An 18639-nucleotide genomic window follows, 5' to 3' on the forward strand; every position below is an offset into this window, starting at 1 on the left:
CCTGTGCAGAGCTCTGGTGTAGTGGTAACACTCCCCGGTATGTGTCACATACAGCTTTCCACCTGAGAACAGGGATCAATCCCAGCACCCAACCTTCCCAATGTTTCTCCCATTTTCCTGTCTCCCCATCTCATTTAATTACTGTCTGAATAAAGTGTCAACCAACCCAAAACTATTAGCAACGTATGCAACAGTAGTCCTAAATACACCTGACCTGTGGTCATAGGCCTAAGCCATGTCAGAATATGTAGAATTGCAGGAAATTGCCACAACTAGGGGTTGTGCCATTGGGCAATGAAATTCACATAGCAAATCTCACTCCAAGCTTTCTTCAAAAGTTGGCAGCCCTGCAAGATGTATTTAGTCTTTCCCGCATTAAGTACACGTTTTAAACCAATCAGGGCTTTCTGTAAGGTAACAAGGTCAGATTGCAGTTCTAACTTAGCCTGGTCAACAGTTGGGGCAATGGCATACATAACAGTGTCGTCTGCATACAGATTAATATTACAAGTTTTAACAGATAGACCAATATTACCAGATAGACTTACACTGATTGAAGTGGATTTTAAGTGGATTGAAGTGGACTTAACAGGTGACATCAATAAGGGATCATTGCTTTCACCTGGTCTGTCCATGTCATGGAAATAGCAGGTGTTCCTAATGTTTTGTACACTCATATAACACACACACATACAGTGCCCTACCTTGCCTCCGTCTGCATGGTACTCTGTTTCGTCTATGTCCAACAGGCGAGCCAGGCCGAAGTCAGTTATCTTGACGTGGTTGGGGTTCTTTACCAGGACGTTACGGGCTGCCAGGTCCCTGTGCACAAGACGTACATCCTCCAGGTAGCTCATCCCCTACACACACACACACACACACAAAGGCACAAAATAAGAAATTTGACCCATAGACATTATGATCCCTTGCAGACGGACGAACTAATGAATGATGGACAGATGGATTGATCATATCTCTCGTAGCCTCACCTTCGCTATCTGCACACACCAGTTGAGGAGGTACTGGGAGCCGATGTGGTCCTTGTTCTCTCGGACGTAGTCCAGCAGGCAGCCGTAGGGCATGAGCTGGGTGACCAGCTGAACCGTGGAGGTCAGGCAGATACCCAGCAGACGACACACATAGGGACTGGCCACACCGGCCATTACGTACGCCTCCTATGTGTGTGTGTGTGTGTGTGTGTGAGAGAGAAAGAGCGAGAAAGAGAGTGATAGTCTGTGCGTAAGAGAAAGAGATAATTAATTAAAAGAAGGATGGGTTTATACTGAAACTCACATCCAGGATCTCCTTGTTGGCCTTGGGCGAGGTGTTCTCCCGCAAAACCTTGATGGCCACCGGGATCTTCACATTCTCCCCATCAGGAGCCCATGCCCCCTGGAATGAGTATATTCCCATTATAATTACACTATAATAACATAATAACTTTAGAAAAAGTTATAGTTTCAGTAAATGATGTTGACATCAATGTTAGATTCAATTTTAAACTATTCGATGAGGGTATCTTCTAGACAATGCAAAAGACAGACAGACAGATGCACGCACGCACACACACCTTGTAGACAGTGCCGAAGGCTCCTGAGCCCAGAACTCTTAGCTTCTTTAGCTCTGTCTCCTTGAGGATGCGCATCTGGGCCTGATTGGGCATGGCTCCGCTGGGAGTCAGAGGCTCCACCAGCTACAGACAGAGAGAAGACTCCCATCATGCTTGCAGTTAAAACTAGAACTGTAATCACTGACTCTTTCACTTAGAACTGAAACTTTTATCACGCTTTGTGTTACTACAAGACCTACAACATTGATAATGCCCTGGGAAACACTAATAACAGATTAACTACAGGGGTTAAAGAAGAAAAAGATCCCATGACTGAAACGTAAGTTGATGTCAGATTGATTGTCTGGGGCCAAATTAACCTCCCGTTTCATGTAAAAAAGGCATGACCATCATGTTCTTAGGGAAAGAGGATCATTTTGTACCTGTATTAAACTTGACCAATTCTAGTCCTATTCAATATATTAAAATAAATATATGAATCCATATGAAGGAAATCCGTCGCAGTGACAGAGAACTTTAACCCCTGTAACTATAAAACAGACAGCTTATTAACACGTTGTATGATCTACCTATTGATATTACAAATAGATAATTTACAAGCTTCACATGAATCATTTTCCAAAATCTGTCTTTTGAACTACAACCTCCATGATGCTTCACGCCAGCCCCATGTGTCATGGCAGTGCCCACACCCACCTCATGCTCCTGGAGGATCCTCCTCAATGTCTCCTTCCTTTTGAGCTGTTTCTGTCGGCGTAGGTAGAACACCAGCAGACCCAATAGGATGAGGAAGAGCACCGCCCCGCCCACCGCCGCCGCTATCGACGTGCCCGGCCTGGAAAGATAGAGAGCAACATTCACATTCATCAAGGACCTACTACTTTTATTACTGCTACTACACATTCATAAAACTCTTGGCTTCCTTGTGCTTTTTTTGTGAATGCATTGAAGCAGATGAAGTAATCCTCGACGAACAGAACAGAAGGCTCAAAGATGACGCTGGAGAACTTAAGTTATAGAGCAGGAGAGATGAAAGATTTTATTTTTTACGACAGTTGGAAAAGAGAGAATGGGAGAGAGTTGGATAGAGGGGAGAAACAGCAGCAAAGTGGTGAGTGTGGTTTGAAAAAATTTATAATTTGAAAGACAATGGGATATCAGAACATAACAGATATTTGTGATGGAAAACGTTACCCTGTTTTAGTATGGATGGGGCAGCCTCTTTCATCCTTCTGAGTGCACCTAAGAAAGAGAAAGCAGCATTAGCATTGTGCAGTTTGGTGGTGGTGTGTGTGTGTGTGTTTATGTGTTCACGTACCTGTTTGTGTGTGTATATCTCATGTCATATCTCTGTGTGTGTTTAAGTTTGTGTGTGTGTATGTGATCACATGCCTGTGTGTGTGTGTCTGAACTGTGTGTGTGTGTATATGTGTGTGTTCACATGCCTGTTTGTGTGTTTGTTCACACGCCTGTTTGTGTGTGTATGTCTCATGTCATATCTGTGTGTCTGTTTAAGTTTGTGTGTGTGTATGCGATCACATGCCTGTGTGTGTGTGTGTGTGTGTGTGTGTGTGTATGTGTACACTCACGAGAGTGTGCAGTTGGTGTTGCAGGAGAGGCAGTGGCCCGTGGCATTGCTGTATTTCCACACAGTGTGCTGCTCCTCCTTCAACCCACTGGGACATTTCTCCACACACACCTCCCCATCCTGGTAGTGCAGGCAATCTGTACATTGGTGGGCCCCCTATAGGTAAGACAAAAGAGGGGCATAGATTCACACACACACACACACACACATATAGTATTTACACACACACATATAGTAAAAAGTATTTGCCCCCTTTCTGATTTTCTCTATTTTTGCATATCTTTGATACTGAATGTTATCAGCTCTTCAACCAAAACCTAATATTAGATAAAGGGAACCTGACTTTACAAATAACAAAAAAAAGGTATAATTATTTTATTTATTTAATTAACAAAGTTACGCAACACCTAATTCCCCTGTGTGAAAAAGTAATTGCACCCTTACACTCAATAACTGGTTGTGCCACCTTTAGCTGCAATGACTGCAACCAAATGCTTCCTGAAGTTGTTAATCAGTCTCTCACATCGCTGTGGAGAAATTTGGTTCCACTCTTGCATGCAGAACTGCTTTAACTCAGCGACATTTGTGGGTTTTCAAGCATGAACCGCTCGTTTCAAGTCCTACCACAACATCTCAATTGGTCTGGACTTTGACTAGGCCATTCCAAAACTTCAAATCTGTTGCTTTTTAACAATTTTCATGTACACTTGAGTGTTTTCATGAACCCAGCTGCGGTTCAGCTTCAGCTCACAGACGGATGGTCTGACATTCTCCTGTAGAATTCTCTGATACGGAGCAGAATTCATGGTTCCTTCTATTAAGGCAAGTCATCCAGGACCTGAGGCAGCAAAGCATCCCCAAACCATCACACTACCACCACCACCATGCTTGACCATAGGTATGAGGTTCTTACTGTGGAAGTAAGGTTCTACCTGTATCAGAGAATTATACAGAAGAATGTAAGGCCATCCGTCTGTGAGCTGAAGCGGAAGCGCACACAATCAAGTCAACATGAATATGGCTTAAAAGCAACAAATTTGAAGTTTTAGAATGGCCTAGTCAAAGTCCAGACCTAATCCCAATTGAGATGTTGTGACAGGACTTGAAATGAGCGGTTCATGCTTGAAAACCCGCAAATTTCGCTGAGTTAAAGCAGTTCTGGATGGAAGAGTGAGACAAAATTCCTCCACAGCGACGTGAGAGACTGATCAACAACTACAGGAAGCCTTGTTGCATAACTTTGTTTATGAAATATATTAAATAAGTATGTAATTGTTTTGTTATTTGTTCACTCAGGTCCCCTTTATGTAATATTAGGTTTTGGTTGACGATCTGATAACATTCAGGATCGAAAATATGCAAAGGTAGAGAAAATTAGAAAGGGGGCTAATACTTTTTCACAGCACTATAAATGAAAACACACACACACACACAAAAACTCATGAATGAAAATACACACAAACAGATGAAAATAGATCAAACACACGCACAAACACACACACACACGTCTTACCGGGCCTAGGCAGGAGGCAGAGCCATTGATGGGGCGACACTCTGAGTGACAGGCGCCACAGACTCTCTCGGAGCTGTCAAAAAACTCCCTCGGGGACCTGCACCAAATACATCATCATCACCATCACTATCATCACCATTGTCACAGTCATTATCACCGCCATCATTATCATAATCGTCATCATCACAATCATCACCATCATCGCCTTAGTTACACATCCAAACAGTCCACACACTCTACCTGCATCTCAAGATGATCTCAAGATTACCATTTAAAATAAAATCCCTATAGACGGGTTGCCTGACAACGTCATAAAAATTATGTGTGGGGAATCGTAGGTCTTTTAAACTAGTTGTATCTTATTCTTGATACCATATCTTGTTTTGAGGTGTTTTGACTTATTTATTAATGTTTATGCTAATATGGCAAAAGTTTACTAGCTAGCTAACCAACAACTGTAGCGATGTATTTGAGAAACAACAAGTGCTTATTGTGCAAATTGTTTTGTGTTTTCAATAAACATTTGGAGACAAAAGGTAGTTTACATGTTGTCAATAATCCTTTGAATGTAAGCCAACCCTGTCTATTTTTCCTCAAAGTTGTGCACGAATCAGTTTTGTTGCTAGACAACCCACCCGTCTATACAGTGCCCTACTTTTGACCAGAGCTACATAATGCAGGGTCGTGTTCATTAGACACCAAACAGAATAAAACAGACTGAAACAGGGAGGAACTACCAGGGCTGGATTTATGTTTTCTGTTGCAAAACATTTAACATTATCCATTGTGTGTCCTAATGAACAACACACACACTACATATGCTCACACACACACACAAAACAAACACACACACACACACACACACACTTTCACACTCGCTGCTGCTACTCTGTTTATTATCTATCCTGATTGCCTTGTCACTTTTACCCCAACTACATGTACACTACCAGTCAAAAGTTTGGACACACCTACTCATTCAAGGGTTTTTCTTTATTTTTACATTGTAGAATAATAGTGAAGACATCAAAACCAAAAAAGTGTTAAACAAATCAAAATATATTTTATATTTGAGATTCTTCAAATAGCCACCCTTTGCCTTGATGACAGCTTTGCACACGCTTGGCATTCTCTCAACTAGCTTCATGAGGTAGTCACCTGGATTGCATTTCAATTAACAGGTGTGCCTTCTTAAAAGTTCATTTGTGGAATTTCTTTCCTTCTTAATGCGTTTGAGCCAATCAGTAGTGTTGTGACAACGTAGGGGTGGTATACAGAAGATAGCCCTATTTGGTAAAAGACCAAGTCCATATTATGGCAAGAACAGCTCAAATAGGCAAAGAGAAACGACAGTCCATCATTGCTTTAAGACATGAAGGTCAATATGGAAAATCTCAAGAACTTTGAAAGTTTCTTCAAGTGCAGTTGCAAAAACCATCAAGCGCTATGATGAAACTGGCTCTCACGAGGACCGCCACAGGAATGGAAGACCCAGAGTTACCTCTGCTGCAGAGAATAAGTTCATTAGAGTTACCAGCCTCAGAAATTGCAGCTCAAATAAATGCTTCACAGAGTTCAAGTAACAGACACATCTCAACATCAACTGTTCAGAGGAGACTATGTGAATCAGGCCTTCATGGTCGAATTGCTGCAAAGAAACCACTACTAAAGGACACCAATAAGAAGAAGAGACTTGCTTGGGCCAAGAAACACGAGCAATGGACATTAGACCGCTGGAAATGTGTCCTTTGGTCTGGAGTCCAAATTGGAGATTTTGGTTCCAACCGCTGTGTCTTTCTGAGACGCGGAGTGGGTGAATGGATGATCTCCGCATGTGTATTTCCCACCATAAAGCATGGAGGAGGAGGTGTTATGGTGTGGGGGTGCTTTGCTGGTGACACTGTGATTTATTTAAAATACAAGGCACACTTAACCAGCATGGCTACCACAGCATTCTGCAGCGATACGCCATCCCATCTGGTTTGGGCTTAGTGGGACTATCATGCTCAGCATATGTGGGAACTCCTTCAAGACTGTTGGAAAAGCATTCCAGGTGAAGCTGGTTGAGAGAATGCCAAGTATGTGCAAAGCTGTCATCAAGGCAAAGGGTGGCTATTTGAAGAATCTCAAATATAGAACATATTTTGATTTGTCTTTTTTGGTTACTACATGATTCCATATGTTATTTCATAACCCCCTGTAGCTCAGGTGTTATGTCCGGTGTGTTTGATACAATAGTGGCGAACAAACAAAGTGAGAGCATATAATACATATGTCGACCATAGCTAAGGGAAATGCTGGCATCCTAAATACTTGTTATTCATTTTTTAAATTCATTTAATTTGTTCTCCCCTGGAAAAACTAGGCTACAGCGGTGCGTATATTTTATCATCATGTCAACGTATTATCACCACTGGACATGTAGTCTACAGATGCCTGCCTCATCACCAAGCGAGGAAGATATTTTGCAATCATCAAATGCGGTGAACATTATGACTTGGATAGGTTTTAGCCTGGTCGAGGCGGAAGAGAGTGAGAACAGGGTGGATCAAGTCAGGAAGTGTTCAACCCCCAGCTTGGAAGCTCGTTGATACCCTGATTGTTTTGCTGTATTTAAAAGTGTGTACTGTAGCTGTGTCGCAGGATCAATCAGTATCAGCTCTACTTATGTCTATTGTTGAACTACCGATCTGACTACAACTTTTTTGCATACGGTATATCATTTGTTTTGGGGTGATTTACAGTGAGGGAAAAAAAGTATTTGATCCCCTGCTGATTTTGTACGTTTGCCCACTGACAAAGACATGATCAGTCTATAATTTTAATGGTAGGTTTATTTGAACAGTGAGAGACAGAATAACAACAAAAAAATCCAAGTCATTAAGGTTTCGAGGCTGACGTTTGGCAACTCGAACATTCAGCTCCCTCCACAGATGTTCTATGGGATTAAGGTCTGGAGACTGGCTAGGCCACTCCAGGACCTTAATGTGCTTCTTCTTGAGCCACTCCTTTGTTGCCTTGGCCGTGTGTTTTGGGTCATTGTCATGCTGAAATACCCATCCATGACCCATTTTCAATGCCCTGGCTGAGGGAAGGAGGTTCTCACCCAAGATTTGACGGTACATGGCCCCGTCCATCGTCCCTTTGATGCGGTGAAGTTGTCCTGTCCCCTTAGCAGAAAAACACCCCCAAAGCATAATGTTTCCACCTCCATGTTTGATGGTGGGGATGGTGTTCTTGGGGTCATAGACAGCATTCCTCCTCCTCCAAACACGGCGAGTTGAGTTGATGCCAAAGAGCTCGATTTTGGTCTCATCTGACCACAACACTTTCACCCAGTTCTCCTCTGAATCATTCAGATGTTCATTGGCAAACTTCAGACGGCCCTGTATATGTGCTTTCTTGAGCAGGGGGACCTTGCGGGCGCTGCAGGATTTCAGTCCTTCACGGCGTAGTGTGTTACCAATTGTTTTCTTGGTGACTATGGTCCCAACTGCCTTGAGATCATTGACAAGATCCTCCCGTGTAGTTCTGGGCTGATTCCTCACCGTTCTCATGATCATTGCAACTCCACGAGGTGAGATCTTGCATGGAGCCCCAGACCGAGGGAAATTGACAGTTATTTTGTGTTTCTTCCATTTGCGAATAATCGCACCAACTGTTGTTACCTTCTCACCAGGCTGCTTGGCGATGGTCTTGTAGCCCATTCCAGCCTTGTGTAGGTCTACAATCTTGTCCTTGACATCCTTGGAGAGCTCTTTGGTCTTGGCCATGGTGGAGAGTTTGAAATCTGATTGATTGATTGTTTCTGTGGACAGGTGTCTTTTATACAGGTAACAAACTGAGATTAGGAGCACTCCCTTTAAGAGTGTGCTCCTAATCTCAGCTCGTTACCTGTATAAAAGACACCTGGGAGCCAGAAATCTTTCTGATTGAGAGGGGGTCAAATACTTATTTCCCTCATTAAAATGCAAATCAATTTATAACATTTTTGACATGCGTTTTCTGGATTTTTTTGTTGTTATTCTGTTTCTCACTGTTCAAATAAACCTACCATTAAAATTATAGACTGATCATTTCTTTGTCAGTGGGCAAACGTACAAAATCAGCAGGGGATCAAATCCTTTTTTCCCTCACTGTATACCGTGTTGATTTATGTGTTCAGTTGTAGTTGAAGACTACTGAGATTTCTGATACTCTTTATTGTGTGTGAAATGGGAGTTTATTGCAATCTGATTGTATGAATTAAACTGGTTTTACGCATCACTTTAAGGAAGGACAATTGCGTGACTGAGGTTACTTGAGTTCACTTTAACTCATTTACCGGGCTGGACTCTTTTAAGGCCTGAGGTACGAGACTTTTCTTGAGGAATCAGAGATCATTGTGTTGTGACATTATTATGTGTGATATCATTTATTTTGGTAATACAACCAACACAAAAGTACACAGTTGTTTTGAAGTTATTTACAATGTTTTAAGGGTTTATGAAAAGTGTATTTCCATACTGACTTTTACATGAGTCCTTTGTATTGGTGTAAACTTGACGGAACGGAAGGGACTAATTTCCTCACAAACAAAAAGGAGAAATCAATATTTTCTCTGGTATGCACAACCTACCTGGCACCCCTAACAAACAATAACCTCAAGTCAAAACCGTTACAGTGCGAGTAGTCAGCTATATTGTGTGCACAGACCGTGGCATGAGTGAGGCGAGGTTGTAGATATAATGGGTTATCGTAAACTATGGAGCTAGACAGGAGTATCTAGGTTTATGCTTTGGTGTGATTTACCGTCTGAATGTTACATGGGTGGACCAGTTATCGATCTCCTTCCAAAACGTGGTTACATTTGTATAAACTTCAAGTATTACTGACTACAACCCTCCCTAAAATGGTTTCACCCAAATCAGGCAACCCTGTTTAGCTTTTGCACTATGGCTAGGCTAGGCAGTAGGCTTGTATTTGAGGTGATAATCTGTGAGGTGATAATATTTTATTTGCTTTGTGATTTGTCAAAAACAGTAAACGACTTGTCTAGTCATGTGTTCCGGTTCTTGTATACACTGTAACGAGCACATCAAATATTTGAAATATGCTGAAAAGTGGCCAAACTAAATTGATCTTATTCGGGCAATGGGCGCAGCCATCTTTGACTTTGTTTATTTGCGTCTTATAGTGAATGGCTTGTCAAACATAAACAAACATGGCTGCCATCATAAAGAATTTAGCCACTGTTAGCTTAGCTGACACATATCTCTTTTCTAAACAATATTACATTTCTCCCTTGTGCTCACCAGAGATGTGGTACATTGTAAACAAGTCTAGCTGTTAGGTCACTAACTTTTGTTTTAGTTTTTTGTCAGCGCAACCTGTTATTTAGACTGGTTTATGGAATGAGTTTGGCTGAGGATGTGTTCCGTGTGATGCTTAGATGATGAAGTTTGCATTTATCTTTTACAATAAAAGGTGAAATTGAGGAATTACGTTTTGAAGACCTTTATTTTCCATCAGTACAAAACATTGTTTAGATGCTTTTCAGACAACACTGCTGTGTAGACACGTTTGTTGCATCATACGTTCTGTTGCTACTATTCCAATCACATAATTGCGATGGTATGCTACAGGGACCACTCAACAATCAGGAATATGTGATCGTACACGTCAAAAGGTTAATCATAGATAACTAACTAAAAACTAACTAGGTTTCCCCTTTTATCTGTCGATTAACACTAGAAGGGCCGAGAGCATCATTTTAAGGTCACATGAATTTAACAATTTAATTACTCTGCCATTTATGGTCATGTCCCCCCATCCTTGACTTTTCCTAAATAAGTCTATTCATTTGAATTTCGCTATCACAAACAGAGTTTGTGTTATAAGCAGTTTTAGGAGGACATGTAATTTTCCCCCCTTCCTTCACCTAACAGTAGGCTGCCACCTGACAATGGCCCATCAAAACTACACCTAAAGTATATCGAAAACTAATTTCACACAGGCCTATAATAATAAATGTAGGCTAAAGGCAAGATGACAATAGTCTGATGGATGACAATATTATAAATTGCCTTGTGAATGAAGAGACTGCAGCGCAGCGTGGGTAGCCTAATTGACAAAGAAGGGAACTCAGCTTGCCAAAAAGCAAATGTTTTAAATCATGCTTCATACAGGTAAGACGTTTTGATTTCATAACCTATTGGAAAGAGAAGGTTCTAAGGTTCCTAAAACACATACATTTGCCAAACAACTCTTTAAAATTAAGGCATGGGCTCTATTTCAAAATATAACTTTTTTTTGTAGAATAACCGCTATTCCATGCATTCTACACATCAGCACTTGCAGCAGCATAGCCATAGGGTAGCCTAGCGGTTAGAGCTTTTGGCCAGTAACCGAAAGGATACTAGTTCGAATCCCCGAGCCGACTAGGTGAAAAATCTGCACTTAACACTAATTGCTCCAGGGTCGCCGTCAATAATGGCTGATCCTTAGCCGTGACCCGACTCTCCGAAGGCGTTTCAGGGGGAGTGGGATATGCATAAAAAACACATTTCCATTTCACACCACACAATTGTACATGTGTGGAACAGGCCAAATATAAGCACCCCCTATTTGACCTTTTTAATAAAACCCAAAATATGATATTCTGTTCTTTTGAAATGGAATTAATTAGTTGTTTAACCCCCTAAGGTTGATGTCCGTCTCAATCCACCGCATCCGCCTATGTAACACTTACGCATCTGCGGTGAAAGGTGACAGAGCTAGAGCGGTGTTTGTCAGACCATGAGACTCTCACGAAGATGATGTTCTCTGTTTTGCTCTACGACCACCACAAGTGTGGTCCCCCCCCCCCAATGTTCATCTCCCAGGACAAATCAAATTGGCTAGCCATAGCAAGCTAGCTAAAAGTCCATGAATGTTTCATGTGTGTTTCCGACATGCCCCCAAATTAATATACTTGGTTCACAGTTGGTTTAGATATTTTAACCTGCATGTGCGCGATGGCGCATGCGCGTACAAGCTGCTTTGGTCTGGATCAACCAAAGGAACCAGAGGGCAGATTCAACAATAAAAGCTTTTCGATTGATTGGCTAAATGCTTTATAATTTGGTCCACTTGTCATTTCTGCATTTGAATTGATTTGCTCTGACATACAGTACACTGCCCGTTCATTTTTGACCATCTCCATTTTGTGGATGCAAAAGATGGCAATATTTGCATTTCATGGCACAAAATGCACCTTTTTCATAACATACAGCTGTTACAAACGGCACCCCATTTGTCTCTCATCCCTGAAAGATATCGCACTCCTCCACACACTCCTACTTATTCTCCAGCCATAGAAGCCGGGAGAACGTGTGTGTATGCACTTATGTGTGTGTGACAGGTTGTTTGACCGTCTCTCACCCCTGATAGATGTCGCACTCCTCCACGCACTCCTTCCCGCGCTGGAATTTCACACAGGCCACACACTGACTGGGCCCTGGCCCCCAGCAGCCCTTAGCACACAGCAGGTGACACACACGGCCCTCCACCACTAGGAGGAGAAGACCAAAATAATTAAATTAGATTAAATAAACTTTACTGATCACCAAGGACACAGCTTTTGGTGCCACATGGAAAGTACTAACATATTCACACACATGAATGCACACACACACACGAACACACACACATGCTGATGTTTCTTCCCTCTCAACACACAACCACCATACACACACAGGCATAACCATCCACAAAATTTGCATATTAGCATGCACGTGTGCTGCTTGTTTTCATTCATGAATGTGTGTGTGTTATGCATACCACACTCCTGGGGGTCCTGGTTGGCATTGACGATTCGGTGGGGCCCCTGGGTGGGGTGCAGCAGGGTCCCCCAGGGCAGGTCCTGGGTGTAGCAGAGTTGGGGGTTGTTGTGGAGCAGGACCAGACCCCCACTGATGCTCCTGAGCGAACGCAGACCCAGAGAACGGATCTGTATTGACTGGACCCCCAGAGAGAACACACCCCTAAAGGAAAGAGAGGAGAGGAGGTAGTACATTTATTAATTTAGTAGTATGGGCAAAGACACCTGCGCTGTGAGCTAACACACTGTAAGTAAAGTTATAATCTGCAGAGCGACTTATGTTGTAATTTTTTTTGTTTTACAATTTCCGTGATGAGTGACTTTAGTTTAACAGCAGATTTAGTTACAGCACAATACACGCACCACACACAATGCAATCGGTATAGTATCGGAGGTTTAGTATCGGAGCTCCCGTTATTTAGAACATTTAGAGCTATTTTTGGGAGTGAAAAATGTTGGAGGAGAAAATGGGGTTAAGAGGAGAGAGAACGATGGTAGAAGAAGGGTAAGGGGAGGAGTGAAAGAGTAGATAGCTTGACAGAAAACTGAAAGCAAAAAACGCCATAAAGTACAAGAACATTCTCAGATCAACACAGCATGCTCCAGTAGCAATTGTACAGACTTCCATCCACTCTAACCTGCAATATTTACAATATCACCCTGCAGCCTCAGGCAGCTGTGCTAGGTAATCATTAGCTTTTTGAACCCAAAGTTCATGGGATCCTTGACCAGACAGACATACATATAACATGGACACATATAATGAGGACAAACCTAGACAGGCAGGCAGGCAGACAGATAAAGAGACAGCGAGACAGGTAGATAGACATAATTGACATTGACTGGCAAGACAAACAGACAGACAAAAAGTATTATATAAGACAGACTTCATGAAACATTAGTAGACTGAAACTAGTGGACAGACGGACTGGCCGGCGGACTGACAAACAGACATAATACTGTAATGACATGGCGGAGACAAACAGACAGATGGATGGTTTTACAGACTTACTTATAGAGCATCCTTCCTCGGATCACTTTCAGGTTCTCAAACACACTCAGGTTAGTCCAGTTGGCTGGCCACGCATCAATGTACAGATATCCTGTAGGGAACAGAAACACACACCACACACGCATACAGAATCAATGCTGTCCCCCAAAAAAGTAAAGTTTGTGTGTGTAAATGGCTGTGCATGTTTGTGCGTGTGAGTGCATGTGTGCGGGTACGTGTGTGCATTTGTGCGAGTGTGTGTGCATTCCGTTTATATGCACATGCATGCATGTACGTATATATGCGTGTGCGCGCATGTGTGTGTATGTGTGTTTACATGTACATGCATGTGTATGCGTGTGTTCAGTACCTGTGATCTCCTCCAAATTCTTAAATGCATCCAGCTCACTGAGGGTCAGGCCTGTCATGTTAGCCAATGGGTCCCTGGACAAAGGAACACAGAGATCACACATGCGTGTGGTCAATATGGACATTAACACCATCATAACAACTCAACATGTGACAGCTAATGTGATGTGAGCTTTCAGGCATAAAATAGCTGCCATGACATCACCCAGGAGGGTGATACTGCTACACAATAGCCACTTGCCCATTATCAAATCAAATCAAATTGTATTTGTTACATACACGTGTTTAGCAGATGTTATTGCAGGTGTAGCGAAATGCTTGTGCTTCTAGCTCCGACAGTGCAGTAATATCTAACAAGTAATATCTAACAATTTCACAACATATACCTAATACACACAAATCTAAGTAAGGAATGGAATCACAGTTTTTTTCAATTGCTTAAGCACAATTTTGAAAACAGGGCCCGGTTTTTCAAACCCCTTCACACAATTAGCACAACACTACACCAAAGTAGCACAACACCTCAGATCATTTGCAAAATTCAACACTTTTGTCAAAACTATACAATGTCTTATAAAAACCTTATTTTGTCGTCATAACATAAACCCAACCATCATATGGTCTGATTCTGTTTGAATCAGTTAAACACTCCTGTGCTCAACCTAAAACACTTTTAGCATTTACATAGAGAAAGTGTAAAAATAAATTCACCAACACCACATGACACCAATTGTGCAGACTAATGAAAATATGTATTTATTTTCATGTACTTAAGTCAGTCAATACTGAACATTTCAACAAAACATTCATAACAAAACCTTTTCCAGTTTTCATACAGTATTACTGAACGTACCATTGTACTGTAAGCTTACAGTAATACTGTAACATAAAATTACATATCCAGTTCAGTACCGAATAAAAAATAAAAATAATCTAAACATCTCTCCGCCTAGCTCGATCTGGCCACAGGGCCTCGTCAACGTCACAGGCTATATTTTCATTTGCAAGGTAACGTGGGAAGAATCTTTTGGATTGACAAATCCACCCTTGTATGGATGCTGCTTCAATTTGATCACATGCTTCCACCGTAGCTTGAATGAGGGCCATCTGGACATGGGCCGGAGATCATAAACCTTCCACCGCCATGCTGAGAATAACTCCTTGATGGGGTTTAGGAAGGGGGAGTTTGGTGGAAGGTATTGAACTGTAAATTGTGGGTGTTGATGAAACCAGTTTTGGACCAGAGCAGAACTATGGAAAGCTACATTGTCCCAGACGACAATGTATTGCATCTGGTCCTTTTGGTTTGCTGCTGTGATAATATTGTGTAATCTGTCTAAAAATGTAAGAATGAGGTCAGTGTTGTAAGGACCCAAGTTGGCATGGCGGTGGAGGACCCCATTCTGTGTAATGGCAGCACAAAGGGTAATGTTACCCCCACGTTACCCTGGTACATTGACAATAGCCCTGTGGCCAATTATGTTTCTTCCCCTTCTTCTCACTGTTGTAAGGTTAAATCCAGCCTCATCAATGTATATAAACTCATGCGGGACTTCCTACGCATCCATTTGCAAAACTCTCTGAAATACAGCAAAAGATCACATTGTGTAGATCAATTTACTGTAGGTCTGCTATGTACAGTGTACAGTAAAAAGGTTGTGTGTGCAGTACACAATACTACAGTCAATGAACAAAACGTACCACCACATATTCACGCCGCAGGCCTTTCACCCTGTCTGAATTTCTTTCAAATGGCACTTTGTACAGTTGTTTCATCAGAATTTGATGTTTTTTAAGGATACGGGCTATTGTTGACAGAGAGACCAGTTGGACATTATTGAAAATTCGGTGATCATTGACAATATGGGCTTGAATTTCTCTAAGTGTGATTGCATTATTGGCCAAAATGAGGTTTATGATCTCTCTCTCGCTCCTGTGTGAATATGGGGCCCTTCCCTCCTTGGTGTTCTCGACATTCAATCCTATGTTGGCCAAACAAAATACATGTAGCTTACTGTAAAATGATACAGGAATAGATACCAAAACTGTTGATATAGTACATGCAGTAAGCAATGGATTTTCTGTTGACAGAATATACGTTTCTCACCTGTGCTCTTGACGAAATGTCCGAACTATTGATGCCACCGTGTACCTGCTTAGGTTAGGCTGTACTCTCAGTCCAGCCTCCCTCAGTGTTAGTCCGTGGTTTATTACATGGTCCACAATTGTAGCAAAAATTTCGTTACACAGATTTGGTTGTCTTCTTCTTTGTGTATGTCCTACCCCTCCTCCAGGTCTTCCTCTCGCCTTCATCTTCCTCTGACACCGTCAATTTTTTTTGAAGACAGGTGAACTTACCTGTTGCCTTTTTATAGTGCTTAAACCTGATCGGTGTGTCTACAATTAAGCACCAGTGTGTGTGCACACCTGGTGGCTGTGTTTAACCAATTGGTTCATGGGTGTGTTCATTTGAAAGCCTTTGCTTTGAAATTGCACGGAAATGACATCATGATACATTTCTGTGTCAAATGCATACAAGTGTGTTTAATATTTTTCAAAAAGTGTGAAGCTGACAATGTGCTTACAGTTGTGCAAATCTAGGCCAGTGTTTTGCTCTTTGAGTGTAAGGTTTTGCTAATTGTGGGAAAGTTTTAATTTTAGTGTGTAAGCAATTGAAAAAAACGAAGAATATATACATATATGGACGAGCAATGACAGAGCGGCATGGACTAAGATACAGTAGAATATTATAGAATACAGTATATAAATATGAGATGAGTAATGCAAGATATGTAAACATTATTAAAGTGACTAGTGTTCCATTTCTTAAAGTGGCCAGTGATTTCAATAGGCAGCAGCAGCCTCTAATGTGCTAGTGATGGCTTTTAACAGTCTGATGGCCTTGAGATAGAAGCTGTTTTTCAGTCTCTCAGTCCCAGCTTTGATGCACCTGTACTGACCTCGCCTTCTGGATGATAGCGAGGTGAACAGGCAGGGGCTCGGGTGGTTGATGTTCTTGATGATCTTTTTGGCCTTCCTGTGACATCGGGTGCTGTAGGTGTCCTGGAGGGCGGGTAGTTTGCCCCCGGTAATGCGTTCGGCAGACCGCACCACCCTCTGGAGAGCCCCGCGGTTGCGGGCGGTGCAGTTGCCGTACCAGGCGGTGATACAGCCCGACAGGATGCTCTCAATTGTGCATCTGTAAAAGTTTTAGGTGCCAAGCCACATTTCTTCAGCCTCCTGAGGTTGAAGAGGCTCTGTTGCGCCTTCTTCACCACACTGTCTGCGTGGGTGGATCATTTCAGTTCGTCAGTGATGTGTACGCCAAGGAACTTGAAGCTTTCCACCTTCTCCACTGCGGTCCCGTCGATGTAGATAGGGGGGTGCACCCTCTGCTATTTCCTGAAGTCCACGATCATCTCCTTTGTTTTGTTGACGTTGAGTGAGAGGTTATTTTCCTGGCACCACACTCCCAGAGCCCTCACCTCCTCCCTGTAGGCTGTCTCGTCATTGTTGGTAATCAAGCCTACTACTGTTGTGTCGTCTGCAAACTTGATGATTGAGTTGGAGGCGTGCCTGGCCACGCAGTCATGGGTGAACAGGGAGTACAGGAGGGGGCTGAGCACGCACCCTTGAGGGACCCCAGTGTTGAGAATCAGCGAAGTGGAGATGTTGTTTCCTACATTCACCACCTGGGGGGCGGCCTGTCAGGAAGTCCAGGACCCAGTTGCACAGGGCGGGGTTCAGACCCAGGACCTCGAGCTTAATGATGAGCTTGGAGGGTACTATGGTGTTGAATGCTGAGCTATAGTCAATGAACAGCATTCTTACATAGGTATTCCTCTTGTCCAGATGGGATAGGGCAGTGTGCAGAGTGATGGCAATTGCATCGTCTGTGGATCTATTTGGGCGGTAAGATAATTGAAGTGTGTCTAGGGTGACAGGTAAGGTAGAGGTGATCCTTGACTAGTCTCTCAAAGCACTTCATGATGACAGACGTGAGTGCTTCGGGGCGATAGTCACTTAGTTCAGTTACCTTTGCTTTCTTGGGTACAAGAACAATGGTGACCATCTTGAAGCATGTGGGGACAGCAGACTGGGATAGGGAGAGATTGAATATGTCCGTAAACACACCAGCCAGCTGGTCTGCGCATGCTCTGAGGATGCGGCTAGGGATGCCGTCTGGGACGGCAGCCTTGTGGGGGTTGACATGCTTAAATGTCTTACTCACGTTGGCCACGGAGGAGAGCCCAGAGTCCTTGGTAGTGAGCCGGGTCGGTGGCACTGTGTTATCCTCAAAGCGGGCAAAGAAGGTGTTTAGCTTGTCCGGAAGCAAGACGTCTGTGTCGGCGACGTGGCTGGTTTTCCTTTTGTATTCCATGATTGTCTGTAGACCCTGCCACATACGTCTCGTGTCTGAGCCATTGAATTGCGACTCCACTTTGTCTCTATACTGATGTTTTGCCTGTTTAATTGCCTTGCGGAGTGAGTAGCTACACTGTTTGTATTCTGCCATATTCCCAGTCACCTTGCCATGGTTAAATGCGGTGGTTCGCGCTTTCAGTTTTGCGCAAATGCTGCCATCTATCCACGGTTTCTCGTTAGGGTAGGTTTTAATAGTTACATTGGGCACAACATCTCCTATACACTTCCTGATAAACTCAGTCACCGATTCAGTGTATTAGTCTAAATTATTTTCGCAAGCTACCCGGAACATTTCCCAGTCCGCGTGATCAAAACAATCTTTAAGCGTGGATTCACGCACGGGTAC

At 42.7% G+C, this 18639-nt stretch overlaps 1 protein-coding gene across 1 annotated transcript in view; it reads right to left on the reverse strand.

Annotated features, from left to right (window-relative positions):
* erbb2 (erb-b2 receptor tyrosine kinase 2) overlaps window positions 1-18639 on the reverse strand; it is a 46626-nt gene that overhangs the window by 9809 nt on the left and 18178 nt on the right. The window contains exons 10-21 of the mRNA XM_041883972.1: window positions 13870-13943; window positions 13521-13611; window positions 12469-12671; window positions 12070-12199; window positions 4672-4768; window positions 3160-3314; window positions 2765-2812; window positions 2267-2405; window positions 1571-1693; window positions 1294-1392; window positions 990-1175; window positions 705-860 (exon numbers count right to left, since the gene is read on the reverse strand). Coding sequence (XP_041739906.1) covers window positions 705-860; window positions 990-1175; window positions 1294-1392; window positions 1571-1693; window positions 2267-2405; window positions 2765-2812; window positions 3160-3314; window positions 4672-4768; window positions 12070-12199; window positions 12469-12671; window positions 13521-13611; window positions 13870-13943 — 1501 coding nt within the window. The remainder of the gene's footprint in view (window positions 1-704; window positions 861-989; window positions 1176-1293; window positions 1393-1570; window positions 1694-2266; window positions 2406-2764; window positions 2813-3159; window positions 3315-4671; window positions 4769-12069; window positions 12200-12468; window positions 12672-13520; window positions 13612-13869; window positions 13944-18639) is intronic.

Source organism: Coregonus clupeaformis, chromosome 1 (assembly GCF_020615455.1).
Source record: "Coregonus clupeaformis isolate EN_2021a chromosome 1, ASM2061545v1, whole genome shotgun sequence".
NCBI classification, from domain to species: Eukaryota; Metazoa; Chordata; class Actinopteri; order Salmoniformes; family Salmonidae; genus Coregonus; species Coregonus clupeaformis.